Genomic DNA, 22881 nt, shown 5'->3' with positions numbered 1-22881 from the left:
ATTAGTGGAATTACGACCTTGACTGTACCTTACGTTGGAACTGCGTCTCTGACTGCTCCCCTGACGACGACATTACTGCCAACTTTGTCTGGAGAGTTAACGACAGTGCTTATCCAAACGCCGCCAGCAGCAAGGGGAATCACTTTTGTGACCCTTCCTTTTACGGGCACTGAATTTTTGACGGCCCCGTCGACTACTACTCTTCTGCCGACAGCCTCGGACGGCTTGACTACTGTACTTGTTCAAACGCCCCCAGGCGCGTCCCCAGCGCCAGGAATCACTTCGTTGACCATCCCGTACACCGGAACCGCGATTCTGACCGCCCCATTGACCAGCACTATTGTACCGACTATCTCGGGTGATTTGACGACAGTCCTCATTCAAACGCCGGCCGCTGCATCGGGAATTACGACCCTGACAATTCCCTACTCTGGAACTTTGAGTTTGTCCGCTGCTTTAACACAGACAATTTTGCCAACCATTTCTGGTGATTTGACATCTGTCATTATCCAGACCCCGCCCGCTTCTCCTTTTGAACCTGGAATTACCACCTACACAGTCCCATACACCGGGACGTTGAATTTGTCGGCTCCTCTCACCTCGACGGTTTTCCCAACGGTTTCTGGCGAATTGACTTCAGTGGTCATCCAAACGCCACCCGGCGCCGTCTCATCGGCCGAGGGCATTACCACATTGACTATACCGTACTCGGGAACCGCGTTGCTCACCACTCCCTTGACTTCCACGTTGCTGCCGACCGTCTCGGGCGATTTAACGACAGTCTTAGTGCAAACCCCGGCCGGGGCAGCCTCCGCTGCATCGGGCATCACGACGTTGACCATTCCCTACGTTGGAACTGCACTTCTCACGGCTCCCTTGACCTCGACTTTGCTTCCGACCGCCTCGGGCGAGATCACTACCGTGTTAGTCCAAATTCCTGCGACCAGCGCCCCCTCAGCCTCGGGAATTACCACCCTGACCGTGCCCTACGTTGGAACCGCGTTGCTGACGGCTCCCCTGACTTCGACGCTGCTCCCTACTGCCTCTGGCGATTTAACGACGGTCCTGATTCAGATCCCCGCCATTACGTCTACAGCAGAAACTGGTGTGACCTACGTCACTTTGCCATACGCTGGCACTGCCCTTATCACGGCCCCTGTCACGTCGACGATTCTACCCACAGCAACCGGAGATTTGACCACAATTTTGGTGCAGACGCCCAACAGCGAAGCTCCAGTCGCTTCTGGCGTGACCTACGTAACTCTTCCGTACGAAGGCACTGCCCTGCTTACGGCTCCTCTCACGTCAACCATTCTACCCACCGCTACCGGAGACTTGACCACAATTTTGGTGCAAATTCCTCTGAGCAGTGTCTTGCCCACCTCAGGTGTCACATCTTTGACGATTCCGTACACTGGAACTGCGCTGTTGACGGCCCCATTGACTTCGACGATCCTACCAACTGCCAGTGGAGAATTAACCACCATTTTGGTGCAAACGCCGGCAGCAGCCTTGGCTTCTGGTATTACTACTCTGACAATTCCTTACGTAGGGACCGAGGCCTTGACTGCTCCCCTGACGTCGACAATTCTACCAACCGCACTAGGAGAAATCACATCGATCATTATTCAGACTCCTTCCGCTCCTTTGGGGATCACGACGTTGACTCAAGCGTACACGGGCTCTCTGCCCATCACGATTCCCTTGACGTCGACGCTTCTGCCAACCGCGTCGGGAGAAATTACTTCAGTAATTATCCAGACCCCCGTTGCATATCCCTCAGGAATCACAACTTTGACGCAACTTTACACGGGCACTCTCCCCATCACCGCTGCTTTGACGTCGACAATTCTGCCGACGGCTTCCGACGAAATTACTACAGTCCTCGTGCAAATTCCAGTCCCGACTCTTGCTCCAGGCATTACTTCTCTAACGGTTCCGTACAGTGGAAGTTTGCCCATCATTGCGCCTCTAACTTCCACGATTTTGCCGACGGCCTCTGGGGATTTGACAACTATCCTTATTCAGACCCCTGTCGCGTCCGCTGCTCCAGGCATTACTTCACTGACCATTCCCTATACTGGAAGCATCCCAATAACGGCTCCTTTGACGTCAACTCTCCTTCCGACAATTTCCGGCGAGCCTACTACTATCCTCGTGCAAGTCCCAGCTGCGTCAGGCCTTATTTCTCTGACCGTGCCGTACACGGGAAGCATTCCAATTACGGCCCCATTGACGTCTACGCTGCTGCCATCGGCGCTCGGAGATCCGACCACTGTCCTTGTTCAAGTCCCAGCTGCGTCAGGTATTGTTTATTCGACCGTCCCCTACACGGGAAGCGTTGAAATTACGGCTCCATTGACCTCTACGCTGTTGCCGACAATTTCTGGACAACCGACGATAATTTTGGTCCAAACTCCTCAACTTCTGGGTGTCACTTCCTTGACTGTTCCCTACTCAGGAACAGAATTACTCACTGCCCCCCTCACGAGCACATATCTGCCCACTGCCTCTGGCGATCTCACTACCATCCTCGTGCAAACCCCTATAGCGTCACCAGAGCCAGGAGTCACGACGTTGACCCAAGCGTACACAGGCTCTCTTCCCATCACGGCTCCTTTGACCTCCACCCTCGCCCCCGGAAGTCTGGGCGGATTGACGACAGTTCTCATCGAGACTCCAAGTATTCCATCAATCACGTCGCAGGCGATTGGCGGCATCATCACTTTGTCGCAGACTTATGTGGGCTCCACTCCAACAACTGCAACATTCCTCCCAAGCGAATCTGGTGGCCGGACGACCATAGTGGTGGCTAATCCTGTTCCCACAACTGGTGCTCTCCTCATTACAGAAGCATATGATGGAACGACCCCAACAACGTCTACAATTGCACCAACATCTTCTGGAGGTCAGAGCACTGTGCTCGTCCAAGTTCCGGTGTCAGCCTTGTTTACTAGTTTGCCCGCGTCCGGCACTGGAACTATCAGCCTGACAACTTCGTACTTGGGGTCAACGCCGACAGCGGTGACCATTCTTCCCGGTACGCGCGGAGGACCGGCCTTCATCATCTTCCATCAACCCCAGACGGCCCTATTCCTGCCTACTGCAGCTCCGGCTACAGTGACCACAGTCACTTCAGGCTACTCGGGTTCAATCATCAGCACTACCACCTTGAGCCCGGGCGCGGCCGGAGATCTAACTACGGTCCTTATTCAGACCCCGACTGCGGTTTTTGCCTCAGGGGCTGTGACAGTGACCCTTGGATACGGAGGATCCACTCCGACGACCACCACTATTCTCCCAACTGTGAGCGGCGATCGAACAACAGTATTGATCGAAACACCATTCAGTGGCCTGGCCGGTGCGACTACCTTGTTCAGTGGATACACTGGGGTGACCCCAACGACGCGAACTTTCCTTCCCACCGCGAGCGGCGACTTGACAACTATTCTTATCGAGACACCCGCAAGCTCAGCCCTTGCTGGAGTCACAACTCTGTACAGCGGCTACTCTGGCATTATTCCAATCACGCAGACGTTTGCGCCCACCGCACTCGGCGATTTGACGACAATTTTGATACAAACGCCCTTCAGTTCGTCTTTCGTCCCTGGAATCACTACTCGCACCGTTGGATACCCTGGAAGCGTTCCTACGACGACGACCATTCTCCCGTTCCTCTCCGACGGAAGTACCACGGTTCTAGTCCAAATACCCTATGCTTCTTTCTCAGGATTGGTCACCTTAACGACAGGGTACACTGGAAGCATTCCTTTCACCACTACGCTCGAGCCGCTAAGCCCTGGAGATCCTACGACTGTACTCATCCAAACGCCTGCTCCTACTGGCCCAGGCGCGGTGACTTTGACCAGCGGATACTCGGGAGCCGTGCCTCGAACCACAACACTACTTCCCCTAGATCCTGAGGACGAAACTACGGTTTTGATAGAAACGCCCTACAGCTCTGAGAATGGCCAAGTCACCATCACCACTGGCTACTCGGGCAGCACTCCCTACACCACGACGCTGTCTCCATTGAGCCCCGGAGATCAGACCACAGTCTTGATAGAAACGCCATTCAGCAGCGACAACGGCCAAGTAACTATCACCACCGGGTATTCGGGCAGTATTCCATTTACGAGGACCCTGACCCCGTCGGACCCTGACGATGAAACAACTGTTTTAGTCGAAACCCCTTTTATTTCTGTAACGGGAGAAGTTACGATTACGACGGGCTATTCAGGCAGTGTTCCCACGACATACACTCTCACTCCCGCTTTCCCTGGCGACCAGACGACTGTTTTGGTTGAGACGCCCTTCGCCAGTGAGGACGGACAAATTACAATCACGACGGGGTACACAGGAAGCATTCCTTTCACAAGAACCCTCACTCCCCTGGACCCCGACGACCAGACGACGGTATTGGTCGAGACGCCTTTCAGTTCTGCGGTAGGAGAAGTCACTATCACGACGGGATATTCAGGCAGTGTTCCCACAACCTTAACTTTGGTGCCCTCATTCTCTGGCGATCAGACGACCGTCTTGATTCAAACACCTTTCCCGAATGGAGTGGTTTCCTTAACTACAGGATACTCGGGTGCCACGCCGTACACGACGACGCTGACACCCTCATTGCCCGGAGATCCCACTACTGTGTTGGTAGAAACTCCCTTTGCTTCTCAAAGCATCGTTACTTTGACATCTGGTTATTCTGGGACGACCCCGACCACGACAACTCTGCTACCCTTGAACTCGGGCGATCCAACCACAGTCCTGATTGAGACGCCATTTTCGGTGCCTGGCGTGGTTTACATAACGACTGGGTACCCGGGCAGCGTGCCTACGACGACGACAATTCTTCCTTCAGTTTCCGGGGGCGTGACGACAATTTTGATAGAAACGCCATTCTCGGTCCCAGGTGTGGTGTCAGTGACTTCTGGCTACTCGGGCAGTGTGCCCTACACCACTACGCTGCAGCCCTCTGCAATCGGCGACCCGACTACGGTTTTGGTCGAAACACCTTTCCCTCAGTCTGGTATCGTTTCTTTAACCACGGGTTACTCGGGAACTACTCCACGGACCACCACGATCCTCCCTTCCGCGACGGATGAATTGACGACAATTTTGGTCGAGACGCCGTTTTCAGTGCCAGGGATTGTCACTCTGACTTCGGGTTACTTGGGCAGCGTGCCCTACCTGACAACTCTCTTCCCGGCTACGCCTGGAGACCCAACCACAGTGTTACTTGAGACGCCTTTCCCAAGTCTTGATCAAGTCACCTTGACTACTGGATACTCAGGAAGCATTCCGTTCCTCAGCACGCTTCTTCCTGCGACGGCTGGAGATCCAACTACTGTCCTGCTTCAAACCCCCTTCCCCAGCCAGGCGGTGGTGACTTTGACTTCGGGATACTCTGGCAGCATGCCTCTTTTGACGACACTGACTCCCGCTTTCCCCGGGGATCCCACGACTGTCCTCTTTGAGACGCCCTTTGAGGTTTCAAGCTCTCTTTCTCTCCCTGGGGCAACAATTCTCACAATTGGCTACACGGGAGACTCGACAATCACCCGCACCATTTCCCCGACCCTTCCTGGAGATTTGACGACGATTCTCATTGAAACTCCAGGCGCAACAACTCTGACCATTCCCTACCTCGGTTCAAGTGTTGCTACCACTACATATCTCCCTCTGTCGTCTGGTCAACAAACTACTGTCGTAGTAGAGACGCCTTTCAGTGCTGCTTCGGAAGCTTCGGGCACGGGGCTCACCACACTGACAATCCCGTACACTGGCTTGGTCGCTCGCACTACCACAGTTACTCCGCTTTTGCCGGGTCGCCAAACTACCGTCTTCGTGCAACTCCCGCTATGGAACCTCGCATCTGCTACTGCAGCGCCTACGGGAATCACGACCATCACTCAAGGGTATACAGGATTGGTCCCGACAACCACGACGTTGACGCCATCTTCCATGGGTGACTTGACCACGGTTCTAGTGGAAACTCCTTTTACTTCTCCTGCTGGGCAGACGACGACGATTACGAATTTCTACGCAGGAAGCACGCCCTTTACGACAACTTTGTTTGCCACTGGCAGCGATTTGATCGACACTGTAGAGGTTAATGTGCCAACTTCGACGTTCGAAGAGCCTCTCAGCACAATTACCACGACACAAGGCTGGACTGGAGCAACGCCTCAGACCACGACTTTGACACCTGCAAGCGACGGAGAGCAAATTATCACTGTTGTCATTGAAACACCTTTTGGAATACCAACGACAATCTCAACGAGAGGATACTGCTGTGGAACGACGACAAACTTGGTTTCAATTGACGACGGGCCATCTTTCATTGCGACTCCGAGCACGCCTCCTCCCTTCGGTGGTGAATACGCGTCTCAGACTCTGACCGGCGCCTACGACGGCTCAACAACTCAGACTATTCGTCTTTTCCCCACTGGCACGGATTCTCTGACTACGTACCTTGTGCAGACGCCTTACTTTGCTCCAACCTCGGCAAATCCTCTGACGGTGACATCTACTGTCGGCTATGGAGGCTCTGTCCCCACTTCGACGACAATTTTTGCCACCCAGAGCGGAGAACCTGATACTGTGCTCATAGAAACCCCTACAAGCTCAGAATTCGCTCTCACGGTCACAATCACCTCGGCGTACACGGGACTCACTCCCACTTCCACGACAATCTTTGCCACAGCCTCGGGTCAACCCGATACCGTGCTCATCGAAACACCCTTGAGCTCCGTAGAAGATTACACAATCACCACGACGGTCACGTGGACGGGAGTCACACCCACATCGACTACTCTCTTCGCGACAAACAGCGAGGATCCCGATACCGTCCTCGTCCAAGTTCCATCATCGGCTTTCCCTGGAAGCACTATTACTATTACTTCTGCATACACAGGACTCCTTCCGACCTCGACAACAATCTTTGCTACAGTTCCTGGTGCGCCGGACACGGTCCTGATTGAAACTCCGCTGAGCTCCGCGGAAGAAGGCTACACTGTGACCACGACTCTCACGTGGACTGGTGTGACGCCCACTTCTACTACAATTTTCGCCACTGCCAGCAATGAGCCCGATACTGTGCTCGTAGAGGTGCCCTCGAGCGCTGTGCCTTCAAGAATTACATTGACAATTACCTCTGGTTATCTGGGAAGCACTCCTACTTCAACGACTATCTACGCATCAAACAGTGCAGATCCAGATACGGTCCTTGTCGAGACCCCTCTGAGCCCATCGGCGCGGGCTACTGTCACTCTCACATCCGGGTATCTCGGAAGCACTCCCACTTCGACAACCATTTTTGCTTCGGCCAGTGAAGACTCGGACACAATTCTCGTCGAGACGCCTTTCAGCACATCGGCACGAGCAACTGTAACTATTACTTCCGGCTATGCCGGTAGCTCCCTGACTTCGACCACAATCTACGCCACGGACCCGACTGCACCCGATACGATTCTCGTCGAAACGCCTTCAAGCGCAACCGGAAATACGATTACGATTACTTCTGGGTATCTTGGCAGCACTCCCATGACGACTACTATTTTTGCTTCGGCCAGCAACGAGCCCGATACTGTCCTTATTGAGACTCCCTTTGCGTCGTCTTCAGTTCGAAGCACTATTACGTTGACTTCTGGATATACCGGCCTTACGCCCTCATTGACCACTATTTTTGCGACAGCCAGTGAGGATCCGGATACTGTACTTCTCGAAACTCCCTTCTCGTCATCCGCAATTCGGAGCACAATCACGCTAACCTCCGGCTATTCTGGAATCACGCCCTCATTGACGACGATTTTCGCGACAGCAAGCGAAGATCCGGACACTGTCCTCTTGGAAACCCCTTACGCGTCGTCTAGAATTCGGAGCACCATCACGTTGACCTCAGGATACTCGGGAAGCACGCTTTCTTTGACGACCATATTTGCAACGGCGAGCGAGGACCCAGATACGGTGCTTATAGAAACGCCATTTGCATCTTCTGCATCTCGAAGCACCATCACATTAACATCTGGCTATACTGGCAGCATCCCCTCGCTGACAACGATCTTTGCTTCGGCGAGCGATGATCCAGACACTGTTCTGCTCGAAACCCCCTACTCGTCTTCTGCACCAATTCGCAGCACCGTCACGCTTACTTCAGGATACGCTGGAAGCACCCCCACATCCACAACTATTTTTGCGATAATCAGCAGCGATCCTGACACTGTTCTTGTGGAAATTCCCACGAGCCGAGCAACTATCACGTTGACCTCTGGATATACCGGACTTACCCCTACATCGACCACGATTTACGCCACCGACGTCAATGAGCCTGATACGGTCTTGGTCGAGACTCCTTTCGCTTCTCCGTCCACGATTACATTGACCTCAGGGTACACAGGGCTCACTCCCACCTCCACAACAATTTTCGCAACAGCTACGGACGAACCGGACACGGTTTTGATAGAGACTCCCTACGCCTCGGCTTCGACAATCACTTTAACTTCGGGATACACAGGGTTGACACCTACTTCGACAACTATCTACGCGACTGGTACGGAAGAGCCTGACACTGTCCTAATTGAAACGCCGTTCTCTTCTGCGGTGCCGTCCACGATTACACTCACTTCGGGATACACGGGACTGACGCCCACCTCAACGACTATCTATGCAACTGACACGGATGAGCCTGACACAGTTCTGATTGAGACACCCTTCTCTTCGGCTATTCCGTCCACAATTACGCTTACTTCGGGATACACGGGACTCACGCCAACTTCCACGACCATCTATGCCACAGAGACTGGAGAACCAGACACGGTGCTTATTGAGACGCCATACGCAGGCACTACCACAATCTACACAGGATACACCGGCATCACTCCCACTTCGACAACTATTTACGCAACAAATGACGAGGATCCAGATACTGTGCTAGTCGAAACCCCGACGCCCAGTACCGTCACTCTAACTTCCGGATATACGGGCAGTATCACGCTTTCGACTACAATTTTTGCCTCTGCAAGCGGAGATCCAGACACAGTTTTAATCGAGACTCCTTTCTCCGCAACAACCGTCACCTTGACTTCTGGATACGCTGGCAGCACCCCGAGCACGACAACGTACCCTGCAGGACCCGACGGGGTGGTCACCGTCGTGATAGATACACCGAGTCCCAGCACAGTGACTTTGACTTCAGGATACTCTGGAAGCGTTCCGGCTACCACGACATTCGCTCCTGGTCCTGACAATGTTGTCACTGTTTTGATCGAGACGCCAACTCTTCCAATCGGATCCACAATTACTCGCACGTCGGGCTTCACCGGTTTCGGGACGACGACAACAACTTTGCCGCCAGGATCTGATGGTGACGTGACTGTGGTTATCCAAACCCAAACGCGGCGCTTCGTGACGTTCACTTCCTATATGGAAACGGACGGGACCGACTACTCTACAACTACCGTTGGCCCCGACGTTGCCGGCGTGGTGATTGTCTATATTTACTACCCTGCAGAGGAAGCGGAGCCGGAGACGACAACTATTACTTCCGGATGGACGGGCACCTACGCGACAGCGACGACGCTACCCGTGTCGAACGACGGAGACGACGTTACAGTGATTTACGAGACGCCTTTTGCTCGAACAACCACGCTTACTTCGTTCTATTCAGGCACCACGCCAGCTCTCACCACATACCCAGCGGGTCCAGACAATGTGGTTTCTGTGGTTGAAGAGCTTCCATTTACCACCATCACTCAGACTTCTTATTATTCTGGCGCAACTCCCTCGCTCGTAACTTTGCCACCGGGCCCCGACGGCGTGATTTCAGTCATTTACGATGTTCCGTTGAGCACGATTACGCTCACATCTTACTATTCCGGAGCCACTCCCGCCTTTTCGACTTTGCCGCCGGGCCCTGATGGATTAGTCACGGTCATTTACGATTCGCCCTTGAGCACGACCACATTGACGTCTTTCTACGCGGGAGCGACGCCTTCTCTCTCAACCTTGGCTCCTGGCCCTGATGGATTGGTCACCGTCATCTATGATTTGCCCTTGAGCACGATCACGCTCACGTCTTTCTATGCGGGGACGACGCCGTCTCTTTCAACCTTGGCTCCTGGCCCCGATGGACTGGTTTCAGTCATTTACGACATACCCCTGAGCACAACCACACTCACGTCTTTCTTTACGGGCACAACGCCGTCCCTATCGACCCTGGCTCCTGGTCCCGATGGATTGGTCTCGGTCATTTACGAATTGCCCCTGCAAACCACCACTCTGACTTCCTACTATGCGGAAACGACCCCCTCACTCTCAACTCTATCCCCTGGACCAGATGGTGTGGTTTCGGTCATTTATGAGGCACCATACCCGACAACTACTCTGACATCTTTCTATTCAGGGGCCACCCCCTCTCTCACAACTCTCCCGCCCGGCCCCGACGGCGTGGTCTCAGTAATTTACGACGCTCCGTTCCTGACCAGCTACATCACCTCCATCTACTCAGATTCGACCTCCGCGGCGCTCACGTATCCGCCGGGGCCGGATGGCGTGGTTTCGGTCATTCAACAAATCCCCACGCCTACCACGACCATATACTCGGGCTACGTGGGAATTACCAACTCCTACACAACTCTCTATCCAGAGAGCGGCGGGGAGACTCAAGTTACAGTCATAGCAGCCACCCCGTCGTTCTCGGCTACTACTACAATCACGTCAGGAGTTGTTGCTTACCGGGCTTCGTGGTCAACGCAGCTGCCAGACCCAACAGGCGAGCAAATTCTCACTGTCGTCTATCTTTCGCCGACGGCGGCCGACTTTGGGCCTACTACTACTACCCAGGTCCTCCCCTACACTGGAAGCCAAACTAGGACCATAACCCTCGTCGCTGCGCTAGGAGGAGCGCCCGTGGTTACTGTGCTTATCCAGACGCCAACTTATACTGTTCCTTTGCAGACCACGACACTGACAAGCGGCTACGCTGGATATGTTGTTACCACACAAACTTTCCAGCCAGATCCTTCCGGGGAATACCAAGCTACAGTACTCATAGAAACTCCCGATCCTGCCATGTTTACGAACCTCCCGACAGTCACAACCACTTCTGGCTACTTTGACACGACCCCATCCACCACCACGTTGATTCCTGCCTCGACAGGCGTGCAGGAAGTATCGGTTCTGGTCTTGACACCTCAGGCGACGGCTACCGTCACCCGAACAACGCACAATTCCGTCAGCTTTTTGTCTACCACGACTTTGTACCCCACGGCATTGACGGATCCGCAAATTGTGACTATCCTCGTCGAAATTCCTTCCGCAACGAGCACTGTGACCCATACCATCGGCTGGGAAGGCTCCGAAGAGACGACTCGCACCGTTGGGCCGGGCCTCACTGGCTCTAGAATAGAAACCGTGCTTATAGAAACGCCAACCATCTTCAGCACCACCACCCGCACCATACCTTTCGGGGGAAGCAGCCCCACGACGACTACGTTGACGCCAAATCCCACAGGCTCTCCTGTGATTACCATAGTCGTCGGGACGCCAACCTTTGCGACAAATACCGTCTTCTTGACTAGCGGCTGGTCTGGATACACGACTTCGTCGCAAACGATCCAGCCTGTCGCGACCGGACCCCATGAAGTCACAATTGTTGTAAACACGCCAACAGCGCAGCCGACTACATACACGACGACCGTCACGCTCCCCTGGAGCGGGTACAACACGCTCACGACGACTATCGACCCACTTTCCGCTGGAGATACTTTGGTTACTGTCGTTATAGCCACGCCCACGGCTACGCCAACAACAGCTACGATTTATCTCACAAGCGGGTATCCTGGCTCTCTGACGGCCACGTCGTACTACCCCACCGCCCCCAGCGCTACTGCCGTCACAATTTTGATCCAGACGCCAACGACACCACCCACATCAAGCGCGACAGGGCCGACTGCGACGGTCACGTTGACTTTCCCTTACAGTCAATCGACCACCTTGACGACGACTTTGACGCCCGAATCTGGCGGCGCGAATGTAGAGACGGTGCTCATACAGACCCCTAGCGCCTGTCTACCGACAAATATCGCCGCGGCGCCGACTTGCCTGTACTTTGACCAGCTTCCAAGCGCCTGCCAGCCAAGGACGGAGCTTACAAACATCTTTTCCGACATAGGAGACGCAATCGATCTGGCTGCATGTCAAGTCGCTTTGGGAACCCTCGGAACAGTCAATGGCGCTTCCTGCTTCGTGTCTTCTCTTCTCTCCCTCTTCACGGGCCAAGACTTTTACTCGTGCTTGTTTTCGCACATACCAATGTGTCCATCTTGCTTTCTCAGTATCCCTGCTGCTTGCACAAATCTGACGAGCTTGGCTAATGGTGCACTGAGCGGCGTCGTTGCAGAGACATGTCAGTTCGCTCTGGGCTTGTACGGCCGAGGTGCTGGAGGAGCCTGCTTTTTGGAAAATGCCTTGGATTCATTCACCGGTATCGACTTCATCAACTGCTTGGACGACAGCCTTCCCATTTGCTCCAATGCCGAAACCCCGACTGCAATCCTTACGAGCACCACGACAACGGCCTGTGGTACGGCGACAGCAACGGCCTGCGTCACATCACTACCAGATGAGTGCGGCTCCTTGGGCCATGGCAACTTAGGCCTGTTTGACTCTTTGTTCAACACCTTGGACACGACGGCATGTCAAACTGCACTGGGCGTCTTCGGCGTGTACGACGCAGCCGTTTGTTTCACCTCTTCGATTCTCAGCGTTTTCACGGGCAGCGATTTCGATGCTTGCTTGACCAGCCACGTCCCCATGTGCGACAACTGCGTCTCGGTCATCCCAAGTGTGTGTCAAAACTTTACCACGTTTGGATTCGGTGGCCTCATCAACCAAGCTTCCGCCGCTCTTTGCCAAACCGCCTTGGGAGTCTATGGTCTAGGAGCCGCCGCGTACTGCTTCATCCCCGATGTGCTGCACAGCAATACCGGCGCTGAAGTCCTCGAATGTGTCAACAACAACATCCAGACCTGTACGCCTTCTGGGCCAGTTTATTCGACATCAACCATCACAGGCGGTCTCACGGGATACACCCGCATCGCCAGTACCACATACGGAGGCCTCCTGGGGATAGGAGGAACAGTGAGTACGTACGTCATTGTTGGTGTTCCGACGCATTTGAGCACACGCACGACAACTTCCGGCTCGGTATCCAGGACATCGACAGTTACCACCACCATCGGAGGCGGTCTGTTTGGTCATCCGACTACGAGCACCTACGTCCTGGTGGCTGCGCCAACGGCGCGTCGTCGAGCGGCATGAGAGTGATCTTTGTGGAGTTTCCTTTGTTACGCTTCTCTATGGTTGAAAGAGGTATGTGGGATGAAAATTGGAGTCGTGTTGATAATGTCTCTTTTGATTCGATCTTTCTTGGGGAGTATGGCCGGGAGAGGGGAGAAAGACAGCGATGATGTTTGAATGATTTGTCTTGTATTTTTGTAATTTTTACGTAGGCTATCCCCTCGCTGGAATTAATGTAAGCCGATCAGAAGCAACTCTTGTCTCCTGCAAATTATGCATCTGCGCTCAACGATACTCGCAAAGTTGTATGACTACAACCTCCCAATCACTAAACTCGCCCGGACGCTCTCCGCCGGTCGTCGGTGCAGGGTATGAATGCTCCCCGTCAGTCGTCGGCGCAGGATATGACTCCTCCCCGTCAGTCGTCAGTGCAGGGTATGAATGCTCCCCGTCAGTCGTCGGTGCAGGACATGACTCCTCCCCGTCAGTCGTCTGTTGGAGTGAAGGAATACTCCCTGATGGGCGAGACTGATTCCCAGCGGTCGACGGCTTGCCTCATTTGGATTAGCGCCTCGCTAGCGCGGAATCGCCGACGGGCAAACGCGTCGACGCGTCAACCTCCAACTCCTCCAAGAACACCAGACACGAGCTGCGGGCGCCGGCACTTCCCCAACGAACGGCGACCTCTTCAAGAGGCCGACCTGTCGCCAGCTAAACGCCCCATCAGAAACGTCCACCAGCTTCATTCGATAAGGAGCATCCAAGCGTACGTTCAGGCGAGGTACGAGGAGCGTTCGAGCGCGAAGCTCAGGAAGCCAACAATTGCAAGCGTGATGAGGAATTACGCTAACCTCTGCATGTGAGTGGTGACTTCCAAGAAGCATTCACATGTCAAGCCTTCGTGCTTGAATCATCTCACATGGAACTTGCCACCAGAGGTCACGACAAACGACCAGGGTCTGAATCACACGGGGAGGCGATAAAGTGGTGCGAGGGACGTTCTGGGAACGTTCAAGAGCTCGTCTACACTACAAATTCAGAGGATGTTTCCACATGGGCACCGGTCGCGCATGGTGCACGCAAAATTTTTGTCCTCAAAGAAGCTCAGTTTATTTTGAAAAGCGCCGGAAAGAAATTTCCAAGTGCCGTCTAACTATGGAGGTGAAGGTAGCATTTCGCCTGCAGTTCATGATATGGGCCAGCCTGCCCACCGGATCCTTCTCCTTCATTGCTTGTCGGTGCCAGAGCCGTCCCAGGAGGCCATCTTCAAGAATGGAAACCACAACGTGGCCTGCGAGACTTTCCTGGCGACGTGAGGGATAAGCTTGAGTTTGGTCTCCCCGGTTCGCGGCACCAATTCTAGAAAATCGTCTTTGCATGAGTCCATGATGCCTTCCAAGGTCTTCTGCTGTTCTGGGCTTCCTTTAAGATGCACGATTTCAGATCGAAGGGGTGGAATGTCTTCCCCAATCGTGGTGCCGCTGACCTTGGTATGGTACTTTCTTGCCAAGAGGCATTGATCAAACGTCTGCTTGAGCATTTCTCCCTGTTTGACAGGGTCTTGGCCTTTCATCCAATACGTATACGCCTGTTGCGTGCATTGCAAAATGGCTTCAGGCCTTTCTTTGGCAACAAGAAACGGGTTGGTTGTTTTCTCGTCAAGGCCAAAATGCTCCCAGAGGTCCTCGCGCACCAAATTGCTGGTCAGCCCATACCCATTCGAAGGGTTGTTGAGAACTGGGGTGCCAGTGACGGCGATATTGAACCTTTGGTCCATGCGCCGCACGACATCCCAGACCTTGGTGGCCTTTCCGCCTTTGATGTTGTGTGCTTCATCAAAAACCATGAGCCAGAATACAGCAACTTTTGCAGCCCGCGCCAGCTCGATTGGCCTGCGAGCTTGTCTACCTCCTTGGCGAGTCATCCTCGCCTTTTTTGGTTATATTGGAAACGCAGCTCCTGAATTACAAGGCCCATGCCCTGCGCGAATTCCCTGATTGCGGCATAGTCACCTTCAATCTGGATGACAGAGTCCTCGCTTGGCAGCCCCCAACCCACGTCCGCGATCAACCGGAGAAGATGATCTTTTTCATTGTAGTTCTCAGTGCTGCAACTTCTGGTGTTGTGAATGTCGAAGGCGAACTTCCCAGTGTTGCACTTGCCATTCAGGATTTCCACCGCTTGATCCAAGTACGTTTTGATGTAAGGACCCTTTGATCCTTTTCCGCCCCGAGCCTAGAGGAAGCTATCTCTGAACTTTTTCAAGCAAATAGAAAAGTCTTCTTTAAGAGAAGTTCATCAACGAGTTCCTTTTCAGAATTCAAATGCAGGTAATGCAGGGCATGGGCCAATTCGCCCTTCGGCAAAGCCGGCTGCGGCGGGACTATTTTTGTTATTGAAGGCGCTGGATGATGAATTGGGGAGGGCACCGTAAGTGGGCGGTGATCTGGGAAAACTGCTTGCGACGTTTGAAGTTGTAAAGACCGCCTGCGATTACCTGATTCAGCAAAAGTCAAAAGAAACACCAAGTGCCCGATCTGGCGCAGTCGCAGACCACCGACTTGCTCGCAAAACCAATCCTTCTCGTGCTGGAACCCTTCCATACGTTTACTCCCAGCTTTTGTTTCCATCCTCCACACACGCAATTCCCCGTGACAGCGAGTCCCAAAGCAGCCTTCACCCCCAGTAGTGTTCCATGGTCGATGAGTAAGAGTCGTCTGGTTCCCATCTGAGCGCCGTGGATGTCAAAGGGAGGTAGTCAATGGCGAGCGGGTTGAGTCTGTCCGACAGGCTTTTCCAAAACTTGAGTTTGCTGTCTTCGCCGTCGAGGGAGTCGCGGTAGAGCGTGCGGTTGGTGTATCTGAAGAACAAGTCGGCGAACGTGGCCTCGGCAATCTTGGTCCACGTGTTAAAAATGTACTCGCGCCAGGTCGCCATGAACTTTTTGACGTCGTCATCGGTCTCCGCGGGTGGGTCGAAAATGGCGTTCATGTCCAAGAGGCTCGAATCGGTCTCCCACATGCCGTTGGCGAGTCCGAGCGGGTCCCTCTCGTACATGGGGATCCAGTGCTCTGCAAGGCGGTCACTCCGAGATTTTTTGGTCATGTCGACATTCAAAGCCATGTTGCCGTCGAAATCTTCCTGGACGCGGTCGCAAACCCAAGTGAGAACAAGGCGCTGATGTCTTCCGATCTCCGCCATGAATCTGCGGTACAACCAGTAGGCCTTCTTCGTGGTGCGGGGAACTTCGCCGAGGAGGATCTCTTTGAAGTGAGGCTCGATGGTGTGGACAATGAAGTAGTTCAAGGCCAGAAGCTTGCAATCGTCTTTTGGAAGGACTAAGACTACGTTCCATTTTTATCAGTAATTTGAAACAAAACCAACGGAAACTACATACCTTCATCTTCGTCATAGTGGAAGTAGCGCACTTGGTCGTCCTCGAGCCTGTCAAGGTAATGTGTCCCATTGACCAAAACAATGGGCTTCAGCATTTCGGGTGGCGAAGTGGTCGTCTTCATTTTGGAGAGCTGAGAAGAGCTGAGCAGGGTAGAGGTCAGAAGTTGAAGGTGCGGTGCAGAGTGGAAGTCTGCCAGAGGAGCAAGAAAGGCTTGTGCGGGCCGTAGACCGCACACGCGCCGGAGGGTGTGAAAGTGAACTTCACAACCATCTCCACTTTGTGACTCCCAAAGCTGCCTCAAGGTCACAACCAGACCCGCTTAACATCAAGCAAATATATATATGGAGTAAGTCAGGCGTGGATCAGGCGTAAAAAACTGCCAAAAACTGCCTTTAAGTATTTAGCGCAACTCAGCAACGCAATCCAATCAACTGAGGGCATGCATTGATTGATTGGCCAAAAAATCACCTGCCCAATCGATTCAATTGCGTTGCGTTGAGCAATTCGATTGCACAACTTGCGAAACAAAGAACCGGAACGAGTCTCCAATAGACAGAAATTTTGGCATGCCTGCCGATGGAACCCGCGCAGAGCTGAGGCCCCGATGTCCACAATCTTTGCATTTCTGGTCCAGGGCATCAGTCTGTTCACCAAAAAGCTCCTGGAGTTCAAGTGAAGCGTGTCCGAAGGTGCTACATCAACCATGCTCTCTACATCCTCCAGGTCGATGATCGCACTCGTCTGGCCGTGTTGAGGTGGGAGCTGGCGTTTGCATCCTGGACACCAGTAATGTCTGGACCAGGGACAAGAGGCTCCCGGCAATTGCGTGGCGATCTTTCCCCATGCATGCCCGATAGAAAACTTGGCTCCCGGCAACACTCCAGTCTCGACGTTGTAGGACTGTGGTTGCCGACTGCAGTCAGTGGCCTCTGAAACCAGCAGAGAAAGCAGACCGCCCACCGCGTAGCGCGAATGCGATCTCTAATGTCGTTCAAGACTTTCTGGTCAAGCAGATTGAGCGAAAGTTGGCCATACTTTCGAATCGCCATCGCCAACGGCGTCGGATCCTTGCAATCGAATTCCGAAAGAGCCAATACCTTGGAAAGCTTCAAAACACAGTCAGTGTGACAACTGTTCACAGTGAAGCTTGGTCCGCCCATGTCCGAGTGCTGCAACATCGTGCTGCGCTCGATGTTCTCAACTCGATGGCGTTCGTGCTTCTCAGGCTGGATTTGGCGCCATCTAGATGTTTGAGCGCAAGAATATTCAGTGCCTCAAGACGGTCAGACTTATGATTGCAAAGCATTGCGTGAGCAAATCCCAAATTGTTGCCCTCTTCCAAAAACGCCTCTAGGCGCGCGACTAGCTCCGTTTTAACCTGCGTGCTTCCATCAGTCATGGTTGAAATCGGACCTGGTTTGGTTTGCGGACCGAGCGGAAGCTTTGCTCTTCCATCACTGCATTTGAGTGAGAAGAATTCAAACAAGAGGACTTTGTGGGTTGGGAGCGTTCGTACAACGTCACGCAATGAGTAGAGTACATGTAGATAGGGGCATTGAGGCTATACTCTTCAAGGGCATTAGGGTAGCCCTGAGCACGTACAATCAGAATTATTCAAGCGTATGGTCAGGCGAGTCATAAGGAGCGTTCGAGCGCGAAGCTCAGTAAACCAACAGCTGAGTGCGTGATGCTTTAAGATTCGAGTTTGCCCCCCGACGGCGCCAGTCACGAGCGACTTGGGCAGATAGTTGAGTTTCTCGTAGACTTCGAAGAATCACCAGCTCACACACGTCAGTTCAATGCTCCTTAACCTCTGCATGCGTGTGGTGGCTTCCAAGGAGCATTCGTGTGCTGAGTCTTCATGCTGCAAGTTCAGAACCTCTTCCTCGTCTTTGAGGCATCAGTCTCAAATCGGATGTACCTGGTACCTGTCGCAACACCAGCAGTCGCTGCTCGTGGTGAGTCAGCGGGCGCTCGCTTGGGAGTATAAACCTTTCCGCTCCTCCCACACAGTCAACCGTCGTTCCTCAACTCCACTGACGACAGCAAATTGGCTTCAATCAAAATCACCGTAAGTCTACTACTGTAATTCATCCCTCCAGGCGCAGCCGACAGCCTCCCTCTCAAGAACTCTTTCACTAATCGTTACCAAGTCCAACCACGATGCCCCCGAAAAATCCAGCCAGCAAAACTGCGAAGAAAGCGCCTGCCACCCCCAAGAAAAAGAACGCAAACCCAAAGGCCACCACTCCCAAGACGCCCGCTACGGCAAGCAGCGCTGCGGCGGCAGGAAGCCAAGCAACAGCTACACCAAGCCCCACCAAGAAGCGTCTCGACGCCGTTTTGCTGGCAAACAGGCAAAACCCATGGGGAGTGCGGGTAATTGAACCCAAGGGAGGTCTACCAGGCCGCCCCATCTCTAGCCGCCTACCTGAACCTCGCAACCACATTGGAACTTCGCGCTCTCGTCAAAACCCCTACTCCTGACATCAATGGACGCGACTCTGCCTTCATTGGCGCTGTCATTGATGAGTTCAGGACCGCCTTCCCGGACTTCCGCTACTCGGGCGCGAGAATCAAGGCGCTCATGGCCGACGACGATTTTGACGCGCAAGTCGCCCTCCGGCTATTCCCAGACGCCACATTCCCGTTGAAGGAGTCCGACGGTGAGGTAATTCCCAAGGCGGTTCAAATCCTTGAGAATCAGGAGCGCCTCAGTGACGCGAACCTGCTGTTTCCGGCTTGGCGCCTGCGGAAATCTTTACCTGAGGGATCGCTTTCTGGCTCTCTGGTCGCCGATGAGGAGTAGCCACGATCCATCTGTGGCCTGCATGTTGAGGATGTCAACGGACTCGTGCAGCTGTTCCGGTTCGGGCTGCGAAATCGCTCAGCCAACCGCACCAACGAAAAAGCGTCAAAGGCCACTCCGGCGGTCAAGCCCGACTTTTCACTCAATTCGACATCGACAATGCCAGGCAATACCACAACCAAGCAAGCCTCGACGAGGACGTTTCGGACTACGTTCCAATGTCGGACAACGAAAAATACGCAGAGGAGGAGGGTTCAGAGTCTGGCCGCGCGGTTCAGGGCCCCGAAGATTTGGAACGAACGGAAAAGGCTGTGGCCAACGCCCTCAGTCAATCCACTCGCAACATTCCTCGCAGGAAGACGGTCCCACTGGCACACCTTGTCGATGTTCTCACCTCACTCTACGAATCAGTCAAGATGCGCGGCCTCATCGCCTGGCCGAAATTCCCCAACGCTCCGCTGGACCCTCTGCTGGCGCGAGAGACTTCAATCCCCATGAACAACATCGAAATCGAAGTCGACCAGACTGCAAAATCGGTTATGGAGCAGAACCAAAGGAAACGAAGGACTGCGGCCGATGGGAATACGTGGAAGGTCAAAGGCAACTAAGGCTCGTTGAAGGCGCACCAGGTTTTGGCGCTCGATTGGAAGTTGTGCATGCTCAGTCGACCAGCATTTTGGGGCGGAGGGAGCTCTGGGAGCATTCAGTAGGACAATATCACATACGTAGTACAGCAGATAGGGACTATCCAAGCTACACTTATTAGGGGCATTGAGAGTAGCCCTGAGCAAGAGTAATGGGGAGCATTCGAGTATTCGAGTGTACGTCGGGGCGGGTGACGAGGAGCGTTCGAGCGCGAAGCTTAGAAGCCCACAGCTGCATGTGCGTTGCTGTGGGATCAATGTCGGAGAGGAGTAGCAGCTGCGTATAGGCTGTTCCTTGCGTGTCACTGTCGCGCTCGTCAGTGTCGGTCGCGTCCAGGTCGTTCTCATCTCCAGGGTTGACGTCGTCTTCGGATGGGGACTCATCACGCGGATGTCTGCTGCGGCGACGCGGAGGCTCTTCGTGGAAGATGTAACAATGATGGCAGGGCAAGGGGAGCATTTCAGAACCTGTGACGAGTAAGAAGAGGGAGCATTCATGTGCAGCTCATTGAACCTGTGGCTGTGGGTCTCTCCATTCCGATGCTCTTCTCCACTTCTCGCCATTCTTCCAGCAACAAAAATTCGTTCTCTTCTTCAACGCCCTTCTTTTCCACGGCTAACCCATCCACTCACTGAGCGGCCTTCTTCCCGGCCAATGTCTCGCCGCCTCGCCGCCTCGCGACTCACCTTCTCAATGTCTCGCCGCACTAAGCGCCCGGCTCGTCCTGGTCTCGACCAGTGGCTTTCCAAGCCCCAGCGCCGAACGCTCACCGCTTGTACGGCTGACATGACACCAGCCCAGCATCCAGCGCCCCCTCAGATTCTTCCCTGTACGCCAGCAGCCACCGCGTCGGCCACCGACAAGCACCCACCGTATCCCTGGAAAAAATCCGCACGCAGTCGGTCCGCGCAAGCCCTGGTGGCTGTGGCTCGCGGATGCCTGAAAGAGAAAATCCCAGCGTCGTCATTGTTGGCCTAGTTGTTGGCTGACATGTGCGCAAGAGTAGTAGTACCGGTAGTACCTGTCACGTCGCATCGGACGCGGCGCTCTCCCGCCCTTCCGTCCGCAGGCGGCCCGTCGTCCGGCCGATCAGGCACACGTCAGACGTCAGACGTCAAACGGTCGTTGGATCTCGAAGAGGCAGGTCTGGCGGTTTGACGGCGTGGCGGTCGGCTGGTGGTGCGGGCTAGGGTTGCAGCGCGGTGCGGTGGCCGCTGACGTATGGTTGGATGGACAGCTTCTGTCGCGGCCTGCCGGGAGCATTCGTACTCGAGGTCCAAGGAGTGCAATACCTGTCGATGGGCGGGGTCGGATGGTGACGAGGAAGAGCTTGGATGCGAAGTGACGGCTGACGGTGAGGAGAGCGAGACAGGAGCGTGGTGGGAGCTGAGGAGTGGTCATGACGAGAGGTATTCCGAAACGTCCAATTCTGGCTCTGGATCCTCATCATGCAGAAAGACGGACAAGAAGAAAGCGTGCTGCTTCCAGCCACACGAGACGCTCATGCATCTACCCGCAACGCGAACCAGACGCCAGCCGCGACACCTCTCCATCACCGCCATACCTCCCAGCCTGACAGCCTGAGCCGGGCATCCACCCATCACCGACAACCCCTCCAACGCAAACGCAGCTCTCCCCTGTCCTCAGCTCGTCGGTACCTGCCAAGCAGCACCCCACCACACCACCAACGACGCCGCTCCATGACATGGCCGCCGCAACAAGCTCCGCCGACGAACCCGCATCCCCGGCACCGCAGCGTCCAGCCAGTAACTCGACCCGAGCCCGCCAATTTCCCCGAGCACCAGCCTGGCCTCTCCCTCTCCCTCTCTTGCTCTTTTTCAGGCACTCATCCGCGCGCGCCCTCGCCCGTTGGTTGGTTGGTTGGCTGGCCGGCTGTCCGTTTCCGCACTGCGCGGCGGCGCTTTCCCTGCCTCATGGCCTGACGCCCATCAGGGATGCGAAGATCTGGCCAGCGGCGTCGATGACGCTGCCGCGACTTGGCACCTCGGGCGAAGACAACGGCGCGGCGACGAGAACGAGGGCGATGAGAGAACCGGGATGCCAGCGCTCTTCTCCCGCTGTCCGTGCCGTTCGGAGCATTCCTCTCCTTACCGGGGCGGCGAGACAACGGTCGTGGCGCTAGCGTGGCAGCATCGCCATCGTCGTCGTCGTCGTCGTCGTCGTCACGAACGGCTGGCGCTGTACCTCCAAAGTGGTTTACTCAACGAGCAGTCAGCGGCGACTAAGCGCACAGGTGGGTGGGTAGCGTAATGTAGGCTAGGCGTAGGTGTGTCCTTGGCCATATGTAGGTAAGTAGAGAAAGCGCCATTCCCGCAACCTCATTGGCCCCGTAAAAGCCGCTTTATTTCGGCACACGTCTGCCTCTTTGCCCGTCGTCCCTCCACCTATTGGCCAGCGCGCAGCTCTTTTCCCATCCCACGCCGCAAACAATCTACAACAAGCAGCGCAAGCACGTGAGTGGGTTCCCAAGACCGCCAGAAGCAGCAACGGCGGCGGCGGCGGGGGCACAAGTCGGAAAATTGCAACTCCAGCATAGGCAGTACAGACACAGACATGCCATGAGTATGTGGCCAGGCATCACGCAGGCCGAGACATGACGAGAGATGAGCGATACGAACAAGCGAGCCAATGCACTCGCGCGGCGGCGGCGGAGGCGGGGTTGCTGAGTCTGTACCTTTATACACCCACATTTGCCTACATACCCACC

At 54.5% G+C, this 22881-nt stretch overlaps 4 protein-coding genes across 4 annotated transcripts; 2 read left to right on the top strand and 2 right to left on the bottom strand.

The window, feature by feature from the left end:
* Positions 1 to 14527: 14527 nt before the first annotated feature.
* J3D65DRAFT_694448 (uncharacterized protein) lies at positions 14528 to 15284 on the bottom strand (the record flags this gene model as incomplete). Its single annotated transcript, XM_066803980.1, has 1 exon — positions 14528 to 15284. Exon 1 carries the CDS (start codon positions 15224 to 15226, stop codon positions 14528 to 14530), a length of 699 nt encoding a protein of 232 aa, XP_066655960.1. The 5' UTR covers positions 15227 to 15284.
* Positions 15285 to 15978: 694 nt separating this feature from the next.
* On the bottom strand, positions 15979 to 16820 carry J3D65DRAFT_666981 (uncharacterized protein; the record flags this gene model as incomplete). Its single annotated transcript, XM_066802980.1, has 2 exons — positions 15979 to 16646; positions 16700 to 16820. The coding sequence occupies 2 exons, from the start codon at positions 16818 to 16820 to the stop codon at positions 15979 to 15981; spliced, it is 789 nt and encodes a 262-aa protein (XP_066655959.1).
* Positions 16821 to 18862: 2042 nt separating this feature from the next.
* J3D65DRAFT_602297 (uncharacterized protein) lies at positions 18863 to 20116 on the top strand (the record flags this gene model as incomplete). Its single annotated transcript, XM_066798112.1, is given in 3 exon segments — positions 18863 to 19078; positions 19098 to 19365; positions 19560 to 20116. The coding sequence occupies 3 exon segments, from the start codon at positions 18863 to 18865 to the stop codon at positions 20114 to 20116; spliced, it is 1041 nt and encodes a 346-aa protein (XP_066655958.1).
* Positions 20117 to 20461: 345 nt separating this feature from the next.
* On the top strand, positions 20462 to 21366 carry J3D65DRAFT_322134 (uncharacterized protein). Its single transcript, XM_066795349.1, has one exon. The coding sequence runs from the start codon at positions 20649 to 20651 to the stop codon at positions 21129 to 21131; it is 483 nt and encodes a 160-aa protein (XP_066655957.1). The 5' UTR covers positions 20462 to 20648; the 3' UTR covers positions 21132 to 21366.
* The last annotated feature ends 1515 nt before the right edge of the window (positions 21367 to 22881 follow it).

This window comes from Phyllosticta citribraziliensis (assembly GCF_038025025.1).
Source record: "Phyllosticta citribraziliensis strain CPC 17464 chromosome Unknown J3D65scaffold_5, whole genome shotgun sequence".
NCBI classification, from domain to species: domain Eukaryota; kingdom Fungi; phylum Ascomycota; class Dothideomycetes; order Botryosphaeriales; family Phyllostictaceae; genus Phyllosticta; species Phyllosticta citribraziliensis.
The sequence above is the reverse complement of the archived record's forward strand: the minus strand, read 5'-3'. Positions and strand labels throughout refer to the sequence as shown.

Bases quoted from the DNA above. Each gene is read 5' to 3' on its own strand.
- J3D65DRAFT_322134 (XM_066795349.1), top strand. From the start codon at position 20,649: ATGTGCAGCTCATTGAACCTGTGGCTGTGGGTCTCTCCATTCCGATGC.